The sequence below is a fragment of the Sinocyclocheilus rhinocerous genome, unplaced genomic scaffold (genome assembly GCF_001515625.1).
Source record: "Sinocyclocheilus rhinocerous isolate Xijiao unplaced genomic scaffold, SAMN03320098_v1.1 scaffold1002, whole genome shotgun sequence".
Classification (NCBI taxonomy): domain Eukaryota; kingdom Metazoa; phylum Chordata; class Actinopteri; order Cypriniformes; family Cyprinidae; genus Sinocyclocheilus; species Sinocyclocheilus rhinocerous.
In genome coordinates, this window is record NW_015623463.1 from 372238 (window position 1) to 396433 (window position 24196).

At 35.8% G+C, this 24196-nt stretch overlaps 1 protein-coding gene across 1 annotated transcript in view; it reads left to right on the forward strand.

Annotated features, from left to right (window-relative positions):
- Positions 1–24196, forward strand: part of LOC107746189 (neuron navigator 2-like) — a 220775-nt gene that overhangs the window by 180023 nt on the left and 16556 nt on the right. The window contains 13 exon segments of the mRNA XM_016560341.1: positions 606–728; positions 7224–7353; positions 8687–8996; positions 10228–10592; positions 13189–13193; positions 14564–14980; positions 16227–16292; positions 18006–18163; positions 18422–18601; positions 19866–19910; positions 20646–20698; positions 22609–22632; positions 22995–23069. Coding sequence (XP_016415827.1) covers positions 606–728; positions 7224–7353; positions 8687–8996; positions 10228–10592; positions 13189–13193; positions 14564–14980; positions 16227–16292; positions 18006–18163; positions 18422–18601; positions 19866–19910; positions 20646–20698; positions 22609–22632; positions 22995–23069 — 1951 coding nt within the window.

Sequence of the window (24196 nt, forward strand, 5' to 3'; positions counted from 1 at the left end):
ATGTTTACATTGGCTTGTCGGGGTAATATTTCTGTCCACTGACAACAAAGTTTTCCTTCTGAATTAGCATAACTGCACAAGTTTTATACTTAATAAAATCTTTAAAAACAAATGACATTAGTTATACTTTCATTTCCTTTAATAAAAAGGAAATTGAGTAAAACGGTGTAAAAGGTGTGTGGATGTGGATTAGTAATCTGGCCCCTTGGTATAAAGGAGAAAAAATGCTGGCCCTCGTCACTATCAAAGTTGCCCATCCCTGATCTAGATAGTGTAGAGTTCTCTGACATTAATTGCTTTAAGAATTAAAAAAAAAATTGTGATCACAAAATCATTTTATTTCTTTAAATGGACTTGTTGTCATTATATTATATTATATTTTGTTTAGTGATTTCTTTTGGATTAATGACTGTAGTATTATTTATCAGTTTATTTAATTATTTTTAATTGCAAAGTATATGAGACCTAACTGCACTGTGGTTTTTATTAGTCAATGGCTATAATGTATTCTTTATATCCAGTTTTTGTTGAACTCTTGTAATTGAATGAGTAATGTAGGATCTCTGTTTGTGTGTGTGTGTGTGTGTGTGTGTGTGTTTTCTTAGGTACATGACGGATGGGGGATTGAGTCTGTATACGCGGCGATTGAACCGTTTGCCGGATGGAATGACAATGGTACGGGAAAGTCTGCAGCGTAACGCCTCCACCGGCCAGGGAGACGCCGACAGGTACCTAAAACCTCTTGCTCTTCACCCTGATCATCATCAAATCTTGCATTCTATACATACACAAAATGTGGATTCACTCCTGCATTTAAGGTATGCTAATAATATCAGCTTCTGTTTTGTCTGAATATAGCTGCATTGGGTTTATAGGCTGCTGTAGGTCTATGTTAAGTTCAGTGGGGGAAATCCTGTATGGAGGTGGCTCTGGTTGATGATGGCATGCTCCATTACAGAAAAGAAAAAATAGGTCTTCTATTGGGTTGAGCTTGCACACTCCACTAGCTTTCAAAAGAAAGAAAACAGCTGAAATGATGGCTTGTCACCACAACCTTCTCTGTTGCAGATCTAAGTTGTAGGTTGTGGGTGTAACCCTACAGAGTGGCTGCGACTGCCCCTCTTAAACGATCATATTTAATTAGCATGTGTATTTATATGTGTTTGAGTCATTTAGCTGGCAGAGGGACCGATGTGTGCGTGAGCCAGATGAGATGCCACTCATTCAGATATTACATCACCACATTTAGTCCTTCAGCTGGAGGGAAAAGTAAGGTTTAGACTGTGGAAAATATTGGAAGATTGTGTGTTTTAATGCTGCCCATATTTCATATCTGGATAGATTTTAAGGTCTAGATTAAATCATATTTACCCCCTCACTAAAGTGTGTCTTGTTAGGACTTGACCACAGGACGAGCACATGGGGGAATTCCTCTCTATCTTTATAGTCCCGTCCCCTTGTTTTCTCCCTGTCCCCCTCAGACTCCGCACATCAGAGGAAATGAACAGCACAGTGATGAAATAATATGATATGGGTGTTTCATGCACCATAAAAAGCCTCCCTCTATTTTGGACGGTTCCCCTCCTCCTTTTCTGAGAACAAGTCCCCTCCACTGCGCTGAGGATGTTGTGGTTAACCTCCAGCCTCTAAACATCTACCACTGTCTCTGCTGCCCTGAAACTTATCCATTACTTTCTCTCTCTTTGTTTCTCTCTTTAGACCAGATCGATCTGTTATCTTCCCCTTTTGTTCTGCAACCCGATCATCCTTCCTTCGTTCCAACACCCTTTTACCACACACCACATTAGTGTGTTTGCTTCCGTTGCTCAATCCAGAGCAGACAGTTTAATCATGAGAGCTTCTTTATGAATGCAATATCAGAAGTTCTTGTTTTTCCCAATCTATAATATTGGAAAGGCAGCTTTGATATGGCACAAATGATTTGGATGTTAAAGCAATCAGGGCCCATTTTGCCTTGAGTTAGAGTATGTAGAGGCGGCATTTTCTACACATTTGTAGCACGTAATTTTTTTTCCCTCTTGTAATGCTAATCACGATTGATTGCACCAAACATTTAGTAATGTAGTTTTTCATTACCTTTTTACATACTCTCTCACACCCTTAAAGTTAGGCTGTTTTTGATATTACACTGAACAAAATTATAAACGCAACACTTTTGTTTTTTGCCCCCATTTATCATGAGCTGAACTCAAAGATCTAAGACTTTTTCTATGTACACAAAAGGCCTATTTCTCTCAAATATTGTTCACAAATCTGTCTAAATCTGTGTGATAGTTCATCCAAAAATCAAAGTCTGTCATCATTTACTCACCCTATTGTTGTTCCAAGCATTACATAAATGTTTGTTTGTTTGTTTATGTATGTATGTATGTCCATGAAAGTCAATGGGATCCAGTATTGTTTTGGACCCAACTGGCTTTAATTGTATAGACAAAAACAGTTCAAACATTCTTCAAAATACCATCTTTTGATATCGAAAGTCATACAAGAGTGAACATTTTTGGTGATAAAATATAAAATAAAAATTAGAACATGAAAATCAGAAATGTTTAAGTGCTATAAGTTTAAGTACTAAAACTAAAACTGAAATAAAAAAACAATTAAAGGTATAGAGAATTTGTCTTTAAAAAAAAAAAGAAAAAAAAAAGAAGCTAATAAAATGAAAAAGAAAAAAAGTTACAATTACTAAAACTAAAATGAAAATGAAAACCAAAAATAAAAGCTATATATAATAGCTATATATAAAAAATACTATATTAGTATATAAATAATACTGGCGTATTTAGGTTGGTACCCCAGTGTGAGTAAAAATCTGTTTTCCAGTTATATGGCATCATATGGAATATGATATGAAATATTACCATCAGTTAATCAGATGAGTAATTTCTCTCTTTTGTTTGTTGGATTCTTGGAAGAGACCACATGATACTCTTTACGATGAGATGATATTATTTACAGCTCATATAATTAACCATGAATCATTACCTTGTTTTCTAGTGTCCTAATGAGAGGAGAACATTTCAAAAGTCCCTGGGGTGTCCTGCTTTAAATAACACTTCTTCTGGCAGGCGTGTAGAGAGATAGCATGAGAGAGGCCCTGGGAACGACACAGCCGTGTTTCTCCACCGTGTGTTTGAGTGTAAGAGGTTTAAGGTCAGAGCACTTCAAATGACTCCGGACAGGCATTCAAACAGCAGTGACCAGCCAAAGACCCTCAGCCAGCTCTCAACTGTAGTGCACACTTCTCAGGCTGGAGTGAAGGACAGAGAGAGTTGATATAAAGAGGCAAAGGTAGCTTACATTTTCCTGAGCAGGTGCAGTGGATCACTGATAGGGAACTGTGTGAGTGTGATCGTCTTGTGTGATGTTGTAGGATCCTCTTCCCTCCAACCGTCTGTCTGATCTGTCTACAGCACACCTGTGCAGTCGTAACACACCTGGGTATACGGGCCTCCCATCTCTCTCATCTGTATGTGGGTGTCCTGGACTGTTTTCAGTATTTATGGGCCTCTCATATATTGGTGATGCGCTGAGAAAAGAGTCTAAAAACAGTTACACCAGTTGGAAGTTTAGACAAAAGACAAAAAAAAAAAAAAACAGTTTAGACAAAAAAAGAGTTTTTTCCCATTTTAGAATCATATAAAAATGGAAGTATGAACTTATAACTTTTTTTATCATTATTATTATTAACATATTTTGTTTTGTAAGAATTGTTTTTAGATACACTTTGTAGGTTTTTAGCATCATAAGGAATATATTCAGTTATTTGCTAGTGTACATAAACAATGTATAGTTTGTAAAAATGAAATGTTAGAGTAGGTTACAATTTGTTTCCATTTGTGCTGGACTTCCTTGATTTTTACTGTTTTTAAAAGATTGTACCAGTACACAGACGTTTGGGCTCAGCAAGGATGCATTAAATTGATCAAAAGTGAAAGTGAAGACTTTTACTTTGTTACAAAATATTTATATTTCAAATAAATGTTTTTCTTTTGAACTTTCTATTTATGAAAGAATTCTGAAAAAAAAATTAATCACGTTTTCTACATAAAATATTAAGCAACTGTCTTCAACAATAATATAATAGTTTTATAGTCATAGTTTTCAACAATGATAATAATTTATTGAGCACTAAATCGGCATATTATTAGGATTTCTGAAGGATCATGTGACACTGAAGAATGAAGTAATGGTAAAATTAAATTTAAAAATATATTATAATAGAAAATTATAAAATAATATTTAAATAAAGTAAAATACATATTTTTAGATATTTTTTCAATATTGATACAGTTTTTTACTGTATTTCTGATCAAATAACTGCACCTTTGCATTCAAAATCATAAAAAAAACTTCCTTGGAATTTTTTTTTAAAGGGGTCATATGATGCTATTTTAAAGATCATTATTTTGTGTGCTCGATTCTTTCAGGCCATGATGAAAGCTCTGTTGCTAAGGAAAGTCGGGCAGATGAGAGACTCTGTCTGTGTGTGTGTGGTGGGGGGATGGGGCTGTACGTCCACTCTAGGTGCTAAATTCAATACATGTGTGTTTATGTAGGTGCTAGACTTGAAGTAGTGTTAGCTAGAGCAAGAGATTCATTAAAAAATGAATTGTTCTAAAAATGAATAATTTTTGAACTGGACCTTAAAATGAAATCTCATAACTTCTTTTGGGGTTTAAAAAAATATATTAATTATATCTTTTTGGTAATTATATATTAAGTATCTTGAAGTAATAGTTCTGTTTTCTATTTTTTACATTCATTTATTCACACAAATACATTCATTTTTACAGTTTGTCCTCGCACTCATCTTGTCATTTCCAGCTTGTTTTCTCCTCTATGGTCTTCTGATCTTGTGGTCATTCTTTTCCATACAGTGAAATTGAATGAAAAATGATATAAAAGCACCCAAAACATAGTTCAAATGCTATATTCCAAGTCTTCTGTAGCTTTGACATGTCGTACCAAGTGTAATGTCAATGATGAGACATGAAGACCAATTATGTTTAATGCCATTGATGACAAACCTGGCACAACACTTCTTGAGGTGCCGTGTTTGTGTGTAGGAGAACATAAATGAGATTTGAGAGGAAGATTTTGGTAAATAAGGGCTTAAATAACTCACATGTAGCTCTTATGTGGTTTGCTGGTGCACAAATCATGTGGTACGCCTCAAATACATAGCAAATATTTATTTATCTCCAAACAAGCAGGCATTAAATGATCCACAGGGATTTCTGGAAAGCTTTTTGGACTGAAGATTCAAATGAGTAAGTGAATCAGTTCAAACAGACTGTCCATTTGAACTGATTTGTTCAAATGAATCAGATCAACTCTAAACCGAAGTCTGATGAAGCAAGTTGATGAAATAGTGCATGTGAAAAGGGGGGAAAACGATAACCACAGACGAAAGAATAAAAAGCCTGTTGACCTCTCATTGTTTTGTGGTCAGAAGGAGCTTTGTCATTCTTCTACCACAGAGCTGAGCATGGAAAGGTCTGGAATGCCCCAAAATGTTTGGGAACGTAACAGTCTTCTTAAAAGCCTGCCATTTAACCTAACTTATTGGTAGCTGAGAGCATTATCAAATTGGCTAAATTATTTAATAAACAAACATGCAATGCACGGGGGATACAGTGTGTGAAACTTTTAATGATGCTCTAATTCTTAGTTATACAGTTTCTTGAATAACCATTATGTCTACTTAGATGATAGAAAACAGTCATAGATCTGTGTGCGTGCTGAAGTAACTGACGTCACCCCTGCAGGTTTTAGTGGAGGATTTGGTTCTCCGGGAGAAACGCAGGCTGCGGTGGGCTGTTGCGGAGGTGCTGTTTAAAGCAGGCCGGCTGGTTAGCCTGCTGGGCCGCTGGAGACAGTAATGGCAGGGTAGCGAGCCAAAGAGAAGCCCTCATTCAAGCTACACTCAAAACGCTGATCTCTAATTAGCATCCTAGACCCAGTAGGGTGGTTCCTGCATGTGCGTGTGTGTGTGTGAAAGAGAGAAAGAGTGTGTGTTTGTGTAAATGTGTCTCGCCTGGTTTAACCTCGACTCCCTCCTTCCCTGTGCTAAGGTTTATTGCATTGATACCAGATTGTAAGCGGGGGGATTGGAGAGGCGGTTAAAAGCAGCATAATCAACATCTTAATGCATGTTCCAGTAGAGATTTAGCTCCAAATTTTGAGCAAGCACAGAATATAAATTTCTAATTTTCCTTATCCTGATTTCATTCATTCATTCATTCATTCATTCATTCATTCACAGTCTCCTGTTCTGTCAGATATTGTTTTTAGGTGCAATGACTGAAAAATATATCACATCACATGATATAAAACTGGAAAAGCGTGCTAGATTAATGGAGAAAAAAACAGGGAAAGCAGACTGAAAATATATGTTAAAAAAATAATAAAAAATAATTTGCCAAATGTAACATTATTATTTCTGTTTAATTCTAAACACTAGTTGGAAATGAAGGAATAAATTACAATTTTATTTTATTTTGTTTTATTTTGTTACTTATTTTACTTTTGTTTATATATCCACCAATACTCTGTTACTTATATATTCCAGATAATAGGAGGTCTATGGGAAATTTTAATGGTTTAAAATATTTTTGATAATAATAATAATAATATGTTTACATTGAAATAATTTCATATTAAATACTAGTTAAATAAATTATGAGGCTAATTACAGTTATTTTTATTTTGATAGAGTTCTATGTTTATATATCTAACAGTACACTACTACTTAATAGAAAAGACAGATTTTTAAAATTTTGAATAATTGTTCTATAAATGTGTAAATATTATCTTATTTTAAAAATATTTTACATATAATATTTTCAATTTTCACTTATACAATAAATATATAGTATGTAAAATAAATATTAATTCTATATACTATAATTCTATAATCTATATATTATAAATTATTTAAATTATAAATATATAGTATATAAAAACGTTATACTTAAGCTTATCATGCGTGGGCTTCATAGACCTGTGATGTGGTTCAAAAATCACTGCTAATGCTCTTTTTTCAGTCCAAGGATGTGTTTCTGTATAATGTTTCTACTGATGATCAGAACTTAATAACACATTCCATAACATTCATACTGTATCTTTGGAAACAGAGGCTCAGATACTGTAATGTCTAGTAACGTTTTTAAAAATTCTTGTCTCTGTCTCTCTTTCAGTTGGGATGACAGTAGTTCAGTAAGCAGTGGGGTCAGTGATGCTATTGATACTGATGACATCAACACCAGCTCCTCTGTAAGCTCTTATGCCAACACCCCCGCCGCGTCCCGTAAGGCTTTGAACGGACAGGTATGACCCGCGCACATTTGCACACACACTGTTATGCATTCATTTATGAATGCTTTGATCCAATATCACATATCTGTGCATGCACCTTTGTGTAAAACAGAGGTCTCAAACTCAATTCCTGGAGGGCCACAGCTCTGCAGAGTTTAGCTCCAACCAACTCCAACTCACACCTGCTTGGAAGTTTCTAGTAATCCTGAAGACCTTGATTACCTGGATCAGGTGCGTTTGATTAGGGTTGGAGCAAAACCGTGCAGAGCTGCGGCCCTCCAGGAATTGAGTTTGAGACCAGTGGTGTAAAACCTGAAATTTGGAGCTCATAAGCATCCAAACATACTAAACTTGTGTGAATTTCTGTTTGCACTTTATTCCAATACTCCACTTTAGACATTCTACTAACTATAAGTAACTTTGCAACTACATGTCAGTTAACTCTCATTAGAGCATTAGTAGATGTTAGGTTGGGGTTTGGGTTAGTAGAATAACTTGGCATGTGCTTGCAAAGTACTTACAGCACATCTGTTTTCAACACTGATGATAATAATAATAAATGCTTCTTGAGCACCAAATCAGCATATTAAAATGATTTCTCTGCATCACTTGTGCTACATCTCAAACACAAAGAGGTTGTGTTCTTCTGTGCTCTGTCTGTCCAACCTCTTCCTTCCTTCTCGTGAAACCCCCTTCTCTTTCTGTTTACTTGAACCCAACTCTCACATTCCCCTGCTTAAGACCCTCATAAAGTGCTAAATAGGTGCTGTTGATTGCATAGAAACTTATGTCAATATTTAAGCTCAAGCAATTGACATGCCACATCACAATAAAACATTGGAACAAATATGCGGTCTAAAACAAATAGGTTGACTCAAGCTTCACTTCTACATTCCTCTGGACTGTGATTTCTAATTATATTGATATGGTAAGTTTGGTAAGTGTGGGTGGAAAAAACCCTACAAACTCTAAAACCACCAAATCTACTGCCATGTGCTGTTTGTTGTTTTATGGTAGATGTGTTACTTTTAAAATAGAATTAAACAGGTAATTATAAGTAAATATATTGATAACTAACAGCTCAATTCTAAAATTTGGAGCCTAATTCCCTTAAAAAGTTTGTCACCTTAATACCAATAAATACCATTAACGGTTTATCCATTTATCCATCTGTCGTGTTTCTATATCACATCACTGTGGAAAATATCTGAATACTTGCTAATATTCATATAATAAATCTGTTCTAAAATTTGGTGCCTAATTCTTATAAATTAAGCAATATTTATACTTTTTAATATTGATAAATTCATAATGTTGATTTGAAAGTTTATATTGTTTTGCGTAGCCTCAGACCGATGCAGAGAAGCATTCAGCAACCGAACGCAACACTGCTTGGTCCAGTGATGAGGTCAAGATGAAGTCAGACGGGGGTTTGGATTGTGGCATCAAAATGGAAGCAGGTCTGAAGTGGCGGCGGAACCCTTCAGATGTTTCGGAGGAGTCAGATAAGTGCAGCTCTGGACGGAAAACCGCACCCATCACTCAGACGGGCTCCTGGAGGAGGGGCATGAGCGCGCAGGTGGGCGTGACCGCGCCGCGGACGAAGAGTACAACTGCAACCACAGGAACCGGCATGATAAAGACACAAGGGACGGGTAGGTGTTCTCTTTCCAAAAGTGTTTTAAAAATATTTTCCCTGCAGCTGGTCAGTGATGTTTGTCTTTAGGCTTGAAATTCAAATCAAAATTTGATTTACGGCTGTACGATTAATCGAATGAGATTGAATCAAGTTACGTGCTGCGTGTTTCAGAGTGAATCATGGCACTGTGTTCTATTACACACAAGCAGCTCATGGTCCAGAGTTTTCAGCGTCTCAAGGTGCAACTTTTTTGAGCAATGTTGCTTGGGCACTTTTCCACTGAGAATGGGCAACAAATTTCTATCTGGATACTTTAAATCAATTTTGGGCTCTGTGTCTCACCTGGTTGCCCGTTGATGGCAACATTGCTCAAAAAGTTGCCCCGTGTATCACCTTTAGAGCAGCTCGGTTCACAGTAAATGCTGCTCCACATGAACTCTATCCCCTCATCTGTTCGAGTTTGAGTCACTTATAATATGCAGTTGGGAGCACTGCATGTACCAACCATCTTCCCAAACTTGTAATGGAAATCACTTATAAACCAACTGTTTTCAACTCATTGTCAACTCAAAATAAAAGCTTGATGGTTAAGTGTTTGAAAATGGAAAAAGTACTGTAAATATTAGCTTTTTAATTTTACAGATTATTTTCTTAAATATTTATTTAAATACTTATTTACAATAGTACATTTTTGCATTTGTTTATTATTGTTTATTTATTTTTAATATTATTATTAAGCAACCACAGCTAGATATTTTATTTTTCATTTTAGTTTTCTTTTTCTTTTTAAATCGTAATCACAATTTTTATCAGTTGTACTGATAATACATAATCTAATTTTTTTTCTTAAATAACTGCTTAAACTAAATACATAATGCAGTGAAATATTACAAGTTATAATTCTTATTTTGTTTAATATTTTTATTTAGTAGTAGTAATAATAATAATTAAATTATTATTATTATTATTATTATTGTTATTATTATTATTATTCATAATAATATTATTATATAGTCATATTGGTATACAATTAAAAAAAAGGCCAGATTGAGCAACCCTGCAAACAAACACAGCAAACCTGGAGCTTTTTTTATTATTATTTGCATTTTAAATCACAATTTTTATCAGAAACATTGCATTTTCGATTTTCCCCCCAAGTCACATTGACCTCCTACACAGCGTTGACTTTATCTGCAAGTTTTATGCATTATCAACTCGCCCAGCTGTAACATTCTTTTGTCCGATAGGTAAAACAGATGACACCAAGGTCTCCGAAAAAGGCCGCATGTCTCCCAGTTCCAACATCGTCCAGCATTCCTCCTCCGACGCCGGTCGAAGCAGCGGAGACGAAGCCAAGAAAACGCCCGCAGGCCGAGTCCCCACAAGCACATTCGGTTTCAAGAAGCCTAACGGTGCCCACGGCCCGGCCACTGTGGTAACCACCTCCAGCATCACTCTGGTGACAGCGAGCGGTGCCACCATTACCAGTGGCTCTGCCACCCTGGGCAAGATTCCCAAATCATCCGCCCTTCTGGTCGGTGGGAGAGCATCATTAAAAGGGGCTGTGGATGGTTTATTGCCCCCTCAAGATGATGGCTACCTGTCCCCCAGTGCTCGTTTAACAAGTGTCATGACTTTTTTTTTTTTTTGTACTTAGTTAGGCCTATAGACTATTTAGATACTTGAGCACCAAGCAATATTCATAAACAGGTGCAGTTGTATTATTTTTTTTTCAGACTTTAAGTTTTTCTAACTTTTATTAGACTGTATTGGAAATAGGAATGTTCATTTCGGTTATTTTATTTCTCCTAACCGACAACCGATGGTCGTTAAGCCATTATTAACCGTTAACCGACAAGATTGTTAAATTACAACGTGGCTGTGACCCATTAAATATACCTAAATTTGTTTTCCGGTGATTTATTTTATACACGCAAAAAGCAGCATAAACAACAGAACGTGAGGATTCACTTGTTCACAACACGCACCTGCAGCGCTTCTGAGAGCGGAGATAAACATAATAAAGCTAGGCTATATATATATATAACGAATAAATAGGCCTATACGAGAAACATATTTTTACTTAAATGGAATGTTCATTTCGGTTATTTTATTTCTCCTAACCAACAACCGACGGTCGTTAAGCCATTATTAACCGTTAACCGACAAGATTGTTAAATTACAACGTGGCTGTGACCCATTAAAAATACCTAAATTTGTTTTCCGGTGATTAATTTTATACACGCAAAAAGCAGCATAAACAACAGAACGTGAGGATTCACTTGTTCACATCACGCACCTTCAACTCTTCTGCGAAGGAGAAAAACATCATAAAGCTATAAAATAAATAAATAGGCTTATATGCAAAATCATTTCTAAATAATTAATAATTAACAAAATGAAAGAGAAAAAAAAAAGTGCAACAAGTAGCAGCCTATATGCAGAATTTCGTTTCATTTTTGTGATGCGTTCTTGAGAAAGCGGCATCCTGTTTGTTTCCTTTATTTTTACAAAACCACAATATTTTGTTTTTGTTGTGAATGTAAATAAAAGAAATATTTAAAATAGTTTCAAATAATGTCTTACTCTTATATGACCACAAAAGGAGGAGTATTGTAAGTTGTTTCCACTTTTATAAAGGGGAAAAAAAATCAAGTGATTGTGTCGGCGCATCACGCGCGCAGTTAAGCATTACTAGCTCGACAACGCAGCCTGTTCATAGTCATAATAAAATACAGTCAGCCAAACATAGGCCTATTGAAAAACCATGCTATTTTACTTCCCCTCACTCCACAACAAATCCTTTAAATTTAACGGTAGAACAGAACAAAACAAGAATAAAAATGTAAGAAGCTACTAACAAGCCAAAGCGAATTAGACCTAATTTAAAATGCTGTACTCATCGTTCCAATATCCACGTAAAACAAGATCTTCAGAACAAAATGAATACATTTTAACTTGCAACGTACTAAAGGAACATCAAATTAAGATATGTATGTTTAAGCGGTAACTCGTCAATTTAATAATATGAATATGATTTAATGCGCTTTTGAACTACAGGGAAACGGTGCTTTAACGTGAGCAACACCACGAACACAGACGCTGCGTATAGGCTAATTCTGTCATGTGACACCACATTTATTTGCATTAAAGCCCCTTTTCTCGACAAAAAGTGTTTCCAAACAAATTTTTGCGACATTTGAACTATCGATATAGATTTTATGCGCTAAAGTTAAACGGAAAAAGATTGTGTCGACACATGAGACATTTTATCGATAAATGGCATTTCCATTAGCTATATCGGTAAAAATTTTGAAGCGCTAAATATTTTTTCGCAAAAAATCCTTGGATGGAAACCTGGCTATTGATAATAAGAAGAAATGCTTTTCAATTACAAATTACAAAGCATATTACAATTATTTGAGGACTCGAGTAATGGCTGCTAAAAATTCTACCTTCTTATCACAGAAATAAATTACATTTCAAACTATAATAAAATTGAAAATGCTTATTTTAAACTGTACAAATATTTTGCAATGCTATTTATTTATTTTAGCTTTATTTTTATAGATTTTTTTATAGAAATTTTAGTACTACAACTTAAATGATGATTTTGCATAGATGCCAAAGCAACATTTCAAATTTTTGTTAAAGATTTTAAGTTCAGATTTTTCATATAATATTTATATTTCATTTTGTTTCAGCTTTATTCCAAACACCGAAAAAAATACTGTTTTACTGTATTTTTGATCAAATTGGTGAGCATAAGAGACTTATAAAATCTTACCAACTCCACATTTTTGAACAGTAGTGTATATTAGGGGTGCAACGGTTCAACTTACTCACGGTTCGGTTTGTATCACGGTTTTAGAGTCACGGCTTCGGTACGGTTCGGTATGTGCTATGTTTAGGGAAAAAACTATACTGTCAAATAAAAATAAAGAAAATATAAACAAATAATCTAACTACAAGTAACAGCACAAATAAATAAACAGTGAAAAAAGATACAACTAAAATAAACAGTGCTTTTCAGTTTTTTTAGGTAGGCCTAACATAGTTTTTAGGTACAGAAATTGAATAAATCAAATGTAAAATAACATTGCATATTTGACTGTATAAATTAAAGATTAATCCTTATTAAAGTTACAAAAGTTATTCAATCAAGAGCAGTGAGAGATTTCCGTGTTGTGGCTGTTTGATTAACATTAAGAAAGTGCTGTCACTTTAAGAGAACGCACTGATTCTTTACGACTATGTCTGCTAGGATACTCACCAAGACGGGCATTTTGACATAATTTTTGTGTGAATTTGTCCATTCAAACACAATACTTCACAGAGAGCTTAATATTTGCGCGCGTTCTGAGATGCGGGTTCACGCGCTTCGGATGAGCGACCACACAGATCTTCTCACTGCGCGCGCAAGTTCACATCTTCTGGCTCTTTAATATTTAAACTGGCAAGGCTTAAATGAGTTTAGTTTAAACACAGATAACAATGTGGTCTCACCTGCGCTATCAACACGTGATGAAGGCATAAATGACAGTTATTCCAGCATAAAGCACTCGCATTGATTAAAGAATGACTGGTTTGTCCACGTATTGTTTTTTTCTCTCTCTCATCGCTCTTGTTGTAATGTATTGGGAAGCCAGAATTTGTATCCATCAACAGAAACATGCATTAGCCGAACTCTAACATAAACAAATAATCTAACTACAAGTAACAGCACAAATAAATAAACAGTGAAAAAAGATACAACTAAAATAAACAGTGCTTTTCAGTTTTTTTAGGTAGGCCTAACATAGTTTTTAGGTACAGAAATTGAATAAATCAAATGTAAAATAACATTGCATATTTGACTGTATAAATTAAAAATTAAATCTGGATTAGTTTTATTAAAGTTACAGAAGTTATTCAATCAAGAGCAGTGAGAGATTTCCGTGTTGTGGCTGTTTGATTAACGTTAAGAAAGTGCTGTCACTTTAAGAGAACGCACTGATCCAGTGCACTGATACTGTACGTTCAGCCGACTATGTCTGCTAGGATACTCACCAAGACGGGCATTTTGACATAATTTTTGTGTGAATTTGTCCATTCAAACACAATACTTCACAGAGAGCTTAATATTTGCGCGCGTTCTGAGACGCGGGTTCACGCGTTTCGGATGAGCGACCACACAGATCTTCTCACTGCGCGCGCAAGTTCACATCTTCTGGCTCTTTAATATTTAAACTGGCAAGGCTTAAATTAATTTAGTTTAAACACAGATAGCAATGTGTGATGCATTGTCAGATTTAAGTTGAACCGCGGTCCTAGTGTATGCCGAACCGTGTGTGGAGACGGTACGGTTCGATTTTTTACCGAGAACCGTTGCACCCCTAGTGTATATGTAGTAGACTAGTTAGTCTTAGTGTAAACTAAAATGCCTTTCCAATTTACTTCCATGTCTCTTTCAGAAATTAAAGAATCTGGATATTATGTTTACTCTTATACCGATACATGATTTCTCATTCTCTGTTTTGCTCTTATTATCTGATTTACTAAGTGTTTGGTTTTATTCTCTGTTTCTCTTTCTTCATCTCTCAGACTTTTTGGTGGTAAGGCTGCTAAACAGGCCCCGGTTACCTCTGCAGAGAGCATGAAAAACTCAGTCGTCATCTCCAACCCCCACGCTACCCTTGGGCACACCCAGTCCTCCGGTGGGCCCTTGGACTCCCCCTCCACAATAGCAGGCAGCGGCGGCAGCAGTCCCTTGTACGGGGGTCGCGGCGCCAGCATAGGGGGCAGCGAACAAGCTTCGAGCCCTGGTTCGGTGTACTCAACGTGCACTGGGACCTGGGGCACCACCATCAGCAGCTCTTCGGCTCTCGGCTACCCCTCCGTCAGCAGCATGCACACCAGCAGCGAGTCCATCGACATGTCAGTGGGCAGCGGGCATCACCGTGACGATGTCCACCCGGTACTGATGCGGACGGGTAGTGCCAAGACAGGCATGTCAGAGAGGTGAGTCTGGGAGAGACTAGAAAGAAACTTTAATGGAGTCTTTGTACTTTTTTATCTGTGAGACTGGTCTGGGTTAACACTGAAATATTGTGTATTATAATTCAGAAATTGGAGTGCTAATCTGAATTGGATTTTGAATCCGAATTAGAATCAGTTCTTGATTCTGAAAAGTAACTTTTGCACTGCAAGGTTTAAGGGGGTAACCACATTTAAATGGGGAAATAAATCTCCTATATGATTTTTTTTCCTGTGTGTACAGAATCCAGGAGCAAAGAGACATGACATTTGCAGCGTGTATGTGGTCTATGAGAATCAGAATTCTGAATCGGAATCCAAATCTGAATTAGAATTCTGAATTTGATTCAGATCTAATGGGAAATTCCTATCCATTAAATTCAGTTAGGTTGTTAAATCAGGAAACTGATTGCTTTTCAGTATTATTTTTATACTATTATAGTATTCATTACATTTTTAATTGGCTTATATATATATATGTGTGTGTGTGTGTGTGTGTGTGTATTTCTTTCATTTTATTTTAATTTAAGTTTTAGTATTTTTTGTGCTTTTATTATTTTTTTATTTTAATTATTTAGAATTCAATTTTATTTTTTAATATTTTAATTATTTTAGCTTCATTTTTATTTCAGCTTTTTTAAAGAAATGTTACTATTACAACTTAAATATGTTGATTTTACATAGTTGCCAAGGCACCATTTCTAATTTTTGTTAAAGATTTTAAGTTTAAAATTTCCATGTAATATTTATATTTTTTTGTTTCAGCTTTATTCCAAATACTGAAAAAAGTTTAAAAAAAGAATGTTAATAGTTTTTGTTTACCATAACGATACTGTTTTTATTTATATTTTATTTATACTAAGTAATTTGATGCTTGCTCATGTAATTTTATGAATTATCATTTATAGTTATAATTTTAAGTTTTAGTTTAGTTTAGTTTTTTTTTCTTTATCTTTTTTTTCTTTATTCTTAATAATAAATGTTTAATTTGTTGGTATTTGTTGAAAAACCCAATTGATGGATAAACTTTATATTGATAGGCAAACTTTAGGTTTACAATTTAAAACTGAATATGTGTCGTTCTATCACAGTGCTCAGCATAATAACACACTTTATCAAGTTGACTGCAGTGTGGGAGCCTCTTGGGGTGCCTGTAATTCTGTATTCATCTCTTCTCCAATGCTCTATGTTTGTCTATCAACCCTCTCCTCTCTCCTCTACTTTCCCCAAGTCCCCTCTCCTCTCCCTCTGCAAGTCCTAAATTCAGCCGTAACACATTGCCCCGGAAGCAAGACAGGTAAAATGTCCGATAGCTTTTGAGTCCGCTTATGCTGTTTTTTAATAATGACATGGCTTTGTGTCTTTGTGTTTGCGTAATTTTAAAGTTTTAAAGACCCCATGCAATCAAAATGGGGTTTTGTGGCTTTTAGTCCATGTCTCATTTAAATGCTAGTGAACTCCAAAAAAAAAAAAAAAAAAAACACTTTCTCTTCTGGACAAATGGACCAACAATAAGTTTGTGATAGAAGTGTCTGGTGAGGTTTTGCAGGGCTGTGGCATAAACTTAAGGCTACTGGCTATTTAAAAAGGGACTTCCTGTTTCAATAGGAAATATGCCAACACATGAACATGATGTAGAACTATGATTGTCAAACCATTTCATGGGGGCTTTAATTACACCTTTGTTAGCACTTGTTACTATCGCGACACCTAGTGGTAAAATTCATAACTTTCCTCAATCAAACCCAGAGCTTTGATTACAAAGATGGTTTATTTGCTTTATGATTAATGTGACATCATAGATCAAGAACAGCTTTTGTTTGGACTCTTAGGAGTTCTCAAAGGACAGATCAAAGGATAATCACCTTTAATAGTTCAATTATAATTGAATTAAACCTTATTATCTGTCAGGAGTGGACCAACCCCTCATGATTGAGTAAGCTCTACATGTTCCTCTCCTCCCTCGCTGTTTTCATTTCATCCGTTTCTCAGTGATTCCTGCAGGGTTAGAGACACGCTTCCCAAGCAGGGACTCAAGTACAGGTGCATTGTGGGAATATGCAGATCCTGCTCACTGTGCTTATTATACTGGCACGCATGTTCTCCTTTCTGTTCTGTTCTCTCTCTTGCACATGCTTCTATGTTTTAATATGCAGTGTGGTTACAGTTTTATTTTTGAGCACTGTTTTCTGTTGCAGTTTCGGTGTGAGCGCATGGCACTTGTCACTTTTTGTACAGAGTTTTGTACAGAGTTTTTTCACATTATGGAGTACTATATGTAAATTAGCCGTTTTTTTGGAAATGTATGTTTTTTCTTCCCACAGTTTTATTACTTTTTCTGTCTGCAGTGTGTGAGCAAATCAAAATTTTAGCCCAACTTTTATTTGTAATTCCATTTACAAGCTATTGATGATTTCCAAATAATTCTTCACATTATGAACGTTTTTTTTTAATGCAAAGTATATATTACACATTAATGTTAATAATAGATGTTATAAAATGTAAAACATAAATATATTTTCATATATACTACCATTCAAAAGTTGGTGAGTGAAAAAAAAACAAAAAAACATTTTCAGCATCATTACTCCAGTCTTCAGTCTCGCATCATCCTTCCGAAATCATTCTAATATGCTGATTTGCTTAATATATTTGTGGAAACCATTATACATTTTTAAGGACTCATAGATTAATAATCATTCATAATAATTAACAGAAAGTTCAAAAGAACAGCATTTATTCTAAATCTAATTTTTTGTAACATTCTAATTGTTTTAGTGTCTTTCGGTCAATTTAATGTTGCTGAATGTGTAAGTATTAATTTCTTTGAAATAAACTTTTGAACGGTAGTGTAAATATACCATTTTTAAAATAAAATATTAGAAATTAGAACTTATAAAATGACTTTACACGTACTAAAATTACGTTGATTGGTCAGGTTTCAGATCACAGTGTTTGTAACAGTGACATTAGAATGCCGGTATCTGATTGGATGGTCCTCTTGTTGCAGGTACGCCCCTTCAACACATCTGCGTCAGGAAGAGGCACGTGATTGGCTGCGCTCACATTCGGCCGGTGGATTGCAGGACTCAACCAGTAACTCTCCCTTCTCCACCGGCTCCAGCTTGACGTCACCATCCGGAACGCGGTTTAACTTTGCTCAACTTGGTAAAATGCATATATTGTGAATATACAATATTGGATATAACATTTTCATAACGATTATTCAAGTATTCTTTTCTGAAATGCATTGTGTATTATTTTTAGGCTTGACTTAAGTGTGCACTTTGCTTTAAATAACATTTTTTTTTTTTTTTTTCCAACATGGTTTGTCTGAAATTATATTACAAGCAGCAGACCATACTAGAAATGAATATGTCATTTTGACTATTATTATTTGTCTTGTCTTGATTATGTGTTATACAGGAAGCCCCACCACGGGTGCTCAGATTAATCTAGCAAGCCTGCGCAACAACAGCCTGACCAATCAGGACAACCCGCTGGACAGCCATGGTGATTCCCGTCTGCGCAACTCCTGCATGTCTCTGGATGAGAAGACCCGCACCATGAGCCGGTCGGGATCCTTCAGGGACGGGTTCGAGGAAGGTGAGATAAATAATTGCAAGAGACAGTAGATTAATTTATGCTCTTCTATACTTTATAAATGTTACATTAGATTAGTACATTACATTAGTCTGTCACAACTTAAATGATTTTTGCATTACCGTATCTATGAATGATAAATGCAATGATTTATAATTTGACCAAAATAAGGTATCTTAGAAGGCATAATAATGTTGTTGTCTACATTTTGGAAGAGTCTGCATGTCAGGAGCACCTGTATTATACTTAAAAATGTTGTCTTGGTAGGCAGCTTACTCGTTGTTCTTTAAAGACAAAAGAAGATAGGCTTTTATAAGAAGAAGGTAAATTTCTGCAACAGCTTGTCAGCTTGAGCTCCATGCTGAAATACAACGCACAGACAGCTGAATCCAGCATAAGCCCATCTGTCTATCCTCAGTCTATTCACCCATTAGACTAAATCAACAGTGTCTGTTCTCCTCTCTTTCACTGACACACATGAAATCTTTTTGAATAATCATTGTGTACTTAAAGCTTTATGTTACATTTTAAGTCATTACAATTTTCCACTCAGCCCGGACCACCTGTTCATGCATTTACCTGTTATGAGTCTCTTCTTTAAGAGCGGAAAGATGTTTGCCAAAGACAGTTAAGCCATAAACTGACCCCTGCAGAAAGATTTAAAAATGACACTCGCGGCACAGTAACCCAGTATTACCCAACTGGGCCTTTTGTGACATCTGAAACCAAATACAAGTTAAAAGCCATGTACGTTCTCTTAAGAATTAAAAAAATATGATACAGTATGTGTGCCACGGACAGGGGACTGAACTCTGTGACTCTGAAACATGAGTGCTGTAAATGTCCCAGAGGGATTGTGGGAACCGGTTTGAGAGAGGACTTGATCCACACACAGGAAGTAAAGAAGATACATTTCATATCCTCAGCCTCTGGCAAAAGTTTATCTATCTATCTATCTATCTATCTATCTATCTATATATCTATCTATCTGTCTATCTATCTGTCTGTCTGTGTCTCTCTGTCTGTCTATCTATCTGTCTATCTCTCTGTCTGTCTGTCTAACTATCTCTCTGTCTGTCTTTGAAATATCTTGGAGTACCACAAATACCATGGTAAATGAAAAGAAAATGCTTTATTGGCCAGGTTTGATTACATAGAATTAAATTATGCTTACATTTGAATTAAATGGTAATCATTCAGTACCATAATGTATCTCAAAGCACGGTGTATCCTGATACCATGTTTTTTTTGTTTTTTTTGTGCGTAGGGCCATGCCTTTCCAAAACAACCATAACAGACTCACGTACAGTAGGTAATAAGCTGTGAGATACGTAATGAATTTCTTTCCCTAAACCATCCATCCCGTCTTTCTCTCTCCCTCTCTCTCTCAAACACACATTACTCTCTGTTTTGGTTTTCTGGGTGGTCCTCAGCCGAGTTTATAAGTGTCGCTGCTCTTTCATTCTCGCATCTAAACCCCGCCCACATCACGCCCAGCCAGCCGCTTGCCGTTTCCTCAGGGCTGATAGGGCATCATGAGGAAGTGCCAGGGACCCGTGGGTGGACTGTGGTTGGGCTGCTGTCTGTGGTTTGTTTGGGAAATGATTTTCACACCCTGAAATGAAAGTCACACCCTGAGCTCACAGTCACGATCAGCATTACTGTCTGTTACTGATGTTGTTATTACCTCTGATGAGTCACATCTTGTCGGGCAGGTGAAAGTTTAATTGGAGGTTTTAGTTGTTAGACACAGTGTGTGGGTTGATGCTATTGTCTGTGTTTGTTTGTCTGTGTAGGTTAGCCGGGGGTTAACGTTGCATTTAGGTGTTTTAAAAAGTGAGCATTCATAAACTGTGCTGGATGTAAACTGTTCTGTGTACTTTAAAAATGTACTACTTCCATTAAGTAGTCATTTTAGCGTTAAAATACACTGACTTTATCTGATGTGCTTACTTTTGATATAGGTTTTTTATTATGTTCCCTAGCAACAGTCTGTCACATCCCAAAATGTCTTAATTACTATACTTTTATGTTTTTCTCCCTTTAGTTCATGGATCATCCCTCTCACTGGTGTCCAGCACCTCTTCTGTCTATTCAACGGTGAGTTTTTTGTGTGTGTATGTTTTAAATTTGTATTTTTACTTTCTAACTTACTTTTTTTCGTACAAACTCTTCCATAATAAACATAAACATTTATTAAAAATCTAAATCATACAATCGGAACACCAAATTGTTGTACAGTTAACATGTGATAGATAGATAGATAGATAGATAGATAGATAGATAGATAGATAGATATCAGTGATTAGGTTTCAGCCAGTGATTATATAGGAAAATGGATAAATTGGAGTGTGCCACACCTCCAGATGGGCGGCTCTACTTACCTGCAGAGGTGTTTTAACAACAGTCTCACTCTGGCACACGTGTAGTGAGTCTTCAGTTCAAATGAGGTTGACTTAGGTAGAGATTTGTTTAGAAAGGATCAGATTTACTGAAGTATAAAGAGTGGAAAATCATGATGATGGCGACTCTCTCTATGGGGAGAGCTGTGACTTCTTGGGGATACACGGTAGGAATCTTCGTTTTTAGATTGCTCCTATTCTATATTTATATATTTATGTGACATATTATTACAATTCATTCATTCTTAGTTATGTACCAGTAAATAAAATCTGTAGTGACTTGAAAAGTGTATCTTGTTGGACTTAACTAAGCAGAGAATTGACTCTACAGTCTGTCTGAAGTTATTTGTCTGAAGTTGGAGGCTGTAAGGTGTGTTTGTTTGTGTATGTGGGAAACAGCTGTCATGCAGAAACATAATGTCTCTTAGACACAAACATGAAATACTCTGTGGTGCTTTTAAAAGTACAGGTTCATTCTGTACAACAGAGTACTGAACGTTCATCAAAAGCCAGATATAATAGCATGGTAATCTTTGGTCTCAGAGACAACAAAAGCTCAGAGATTTCAAACAAAGCTCTTCTGGTCAGAGTTGCATTGACAAAATCACCATGTTGAGTCTGTATGATCAAACACATTTACAAAAAGCCAGATTTGATTAAACCGAAACCAGCTAGATGCCGCTGGGGTTGTCCCTCATGTCATATGATGCTTTGACGGACAGACAATGCTGCTATTTTAATATCACTGTCAGTCTAGCTGTCGGACAGGTGTCAACAGTAAAGAAAATCATTAGAGTGGGTGTCATTACATGCGTGTTTGCCAGACGACATACAAAGAGCCCTAGTATGCTATTGTTGTCTAGAGCAGACATTTGTCAGCAAGCATGCTCATTCACCTGAAGATTTCAAAATCTAGATTTAAAATCTGGAAATAAACAAGTTCTACGATTTTGAAAAAATGTAGAGCGAAGAAATGTTATGATGTACAGTAATATGAATCAGAAGTATTTAATATTGGACATTATTTCTAGATCACTTTGTGACAGTTTTGACTTTTTTGTGCAAAAGGTCAAATGTTCTTTGTTCCACTGAATCTGTAATTACACAAACTGTATTTTTTTAAATTCTGTTTTTCACTCAGATTATTATGCTCATAATATATTGTAAAATAAAATAAACTATTGTGTGTGTTTTTTTTTTTAAAGAAGCATTTTTACTAGTGCTCTCACACCTGTGTATTTAAACTAAGCTTTTTACGTATATGTTTGTGTCGATATCATTAAAGAGCTTCTGGGTGCTTCCCATTGTCTAGTTACCAACTTTAGTGTTATTACCAACACTCAGTCATATTCAAATGTGTCCAACTTCCCATTTGTCTGCTAGTGTACCAGTAGAGATGAGCTCATAAATCACAGGAAAAGGAAAGTCCCCCTTTAGAGCTTTAGGGTTATCATTCTGTTCACTTTCAGGTGTGTGTTGCTCTCTCTGGTGTTCATTTTAAACCCTCAGGAGAGAAAGCAGCTCATTTTTCAACTGTTAAACAAGAAAAGCTGAGCAAATACGCCATTTAAAAGTGCCAGTAACTACTCTGTCTTTTTATTTTAACAGACGGAGGAGAAATCACATTCAGAGGTGAGGACTTGTTTGTCCTTTCGCAAAAACAACACACACGCGGCCCCCCACATACCTGTGAACCGCATTGCCGTCACCTGTAGCGTGTTTATTCACCACCATTGACCTGTTATGAACACAAACTGTGGGCGGATTCACTGTCGGCTCTGTGATCTCTGTGATCTTTACATCCACCTGTGCAACACACCTGTATTCTGTACATACACCTGCAAACTATTTCCCCTTCTCTTTGAAACCAAATCACATAGTTCTCTTTCCACGACACACCTGGATCCCTTGTGTGTGCCTCCTTTTCCTCTTCTTTTGATCTGTGTTTTGTCTTCCTCTTTTCAACCCGTTTCTCTTCTGCATTTTTTCTCCAGATCCGCAAGCTGCGTCGAGAACTGGACGCCTCCCAGGAAAAGGTGTCCGCCCTGACAACGCAACTCAGTGCCAATGTAGGTGGACACAGATACATAGTTCTGAGACTGCTCTTTATTCTTTTATTATATCTACAGGGCATTATTAATTCACAATTCAGTATCTAGTGTCAGTTGTCATTCTGAGGCATCTTATAAATGGTGTTATCGTAATCCCAGTGACGCCTGTGTGGGTTGTGTATTTGATTAATGTTAGCGTTGATCGTGACCTCATTGGAGTTTCCATTTGTCGTTATATTATCATACAATAGCACTACGTCTTAAGGAACACTGGCTATTGTAAAACATTTTCCTACACTTAAGATGCACTTACCCATGTACAGTAGTTACACCTGTTATGTTTAAAAAAAATTAAACCTGTTTTTAGAGATCACTCTACTATATAAGACAGTCGAAGTTACGGGAAATAAAGTCACAATGAACAGTTAGAATTCAAATGGGTAGCATCTGCAAAAAAATTGTCACAATTTTGAGGTATGAAGTTGAAATAATTGTGACAACTGTGAAATATAATGTTGTATTGTGAGATATGAAATTATAATTGTGAGAAATGTTCACAATTTTAGATATAAAAGTTATCAGAAAAGTAGTCAAACTTTGAGATATAAAATTGAAACAATTTTGAGGTATAAACTTCACAATTATGCAAAGAGGTTCATTAGATCTTATTGTTTAAGTCATTTTGTGAAAATAAATTACATTTGTGAGAAACAAAGCACAGTTTTGAGGTATAGTTTAAAAATCACAATTATCAGAAGAAATCATTGTTGTGATGTATAAAATTATATTGTTTGATTTAACATTCATGAGGTACAACATTTATTAGAAATACTATAGTCACAATTTTGGGGTATAAAAGTCACTAATGTAAGATATAAAATTACATTTGTGAGAAATAGTTGCAATTTTGAGGTATAAAATACACAATTATGAGAAAGAAGTAACATACAACAGAAAAAGTCACAATTTTGAGAACTAAAGTCACAACTGTGAGATATAAAGTCACAGTTGTAAAAAATAAGTACTACTGGGGGCCACTGTATTTTTATCAAATATAACATACTAGACTAAATTATAATATACTGCGAGACTATGCAGGATTCAAGTCAGAACAGATCCACGCCATTTCCACCAGAGAAATGGGC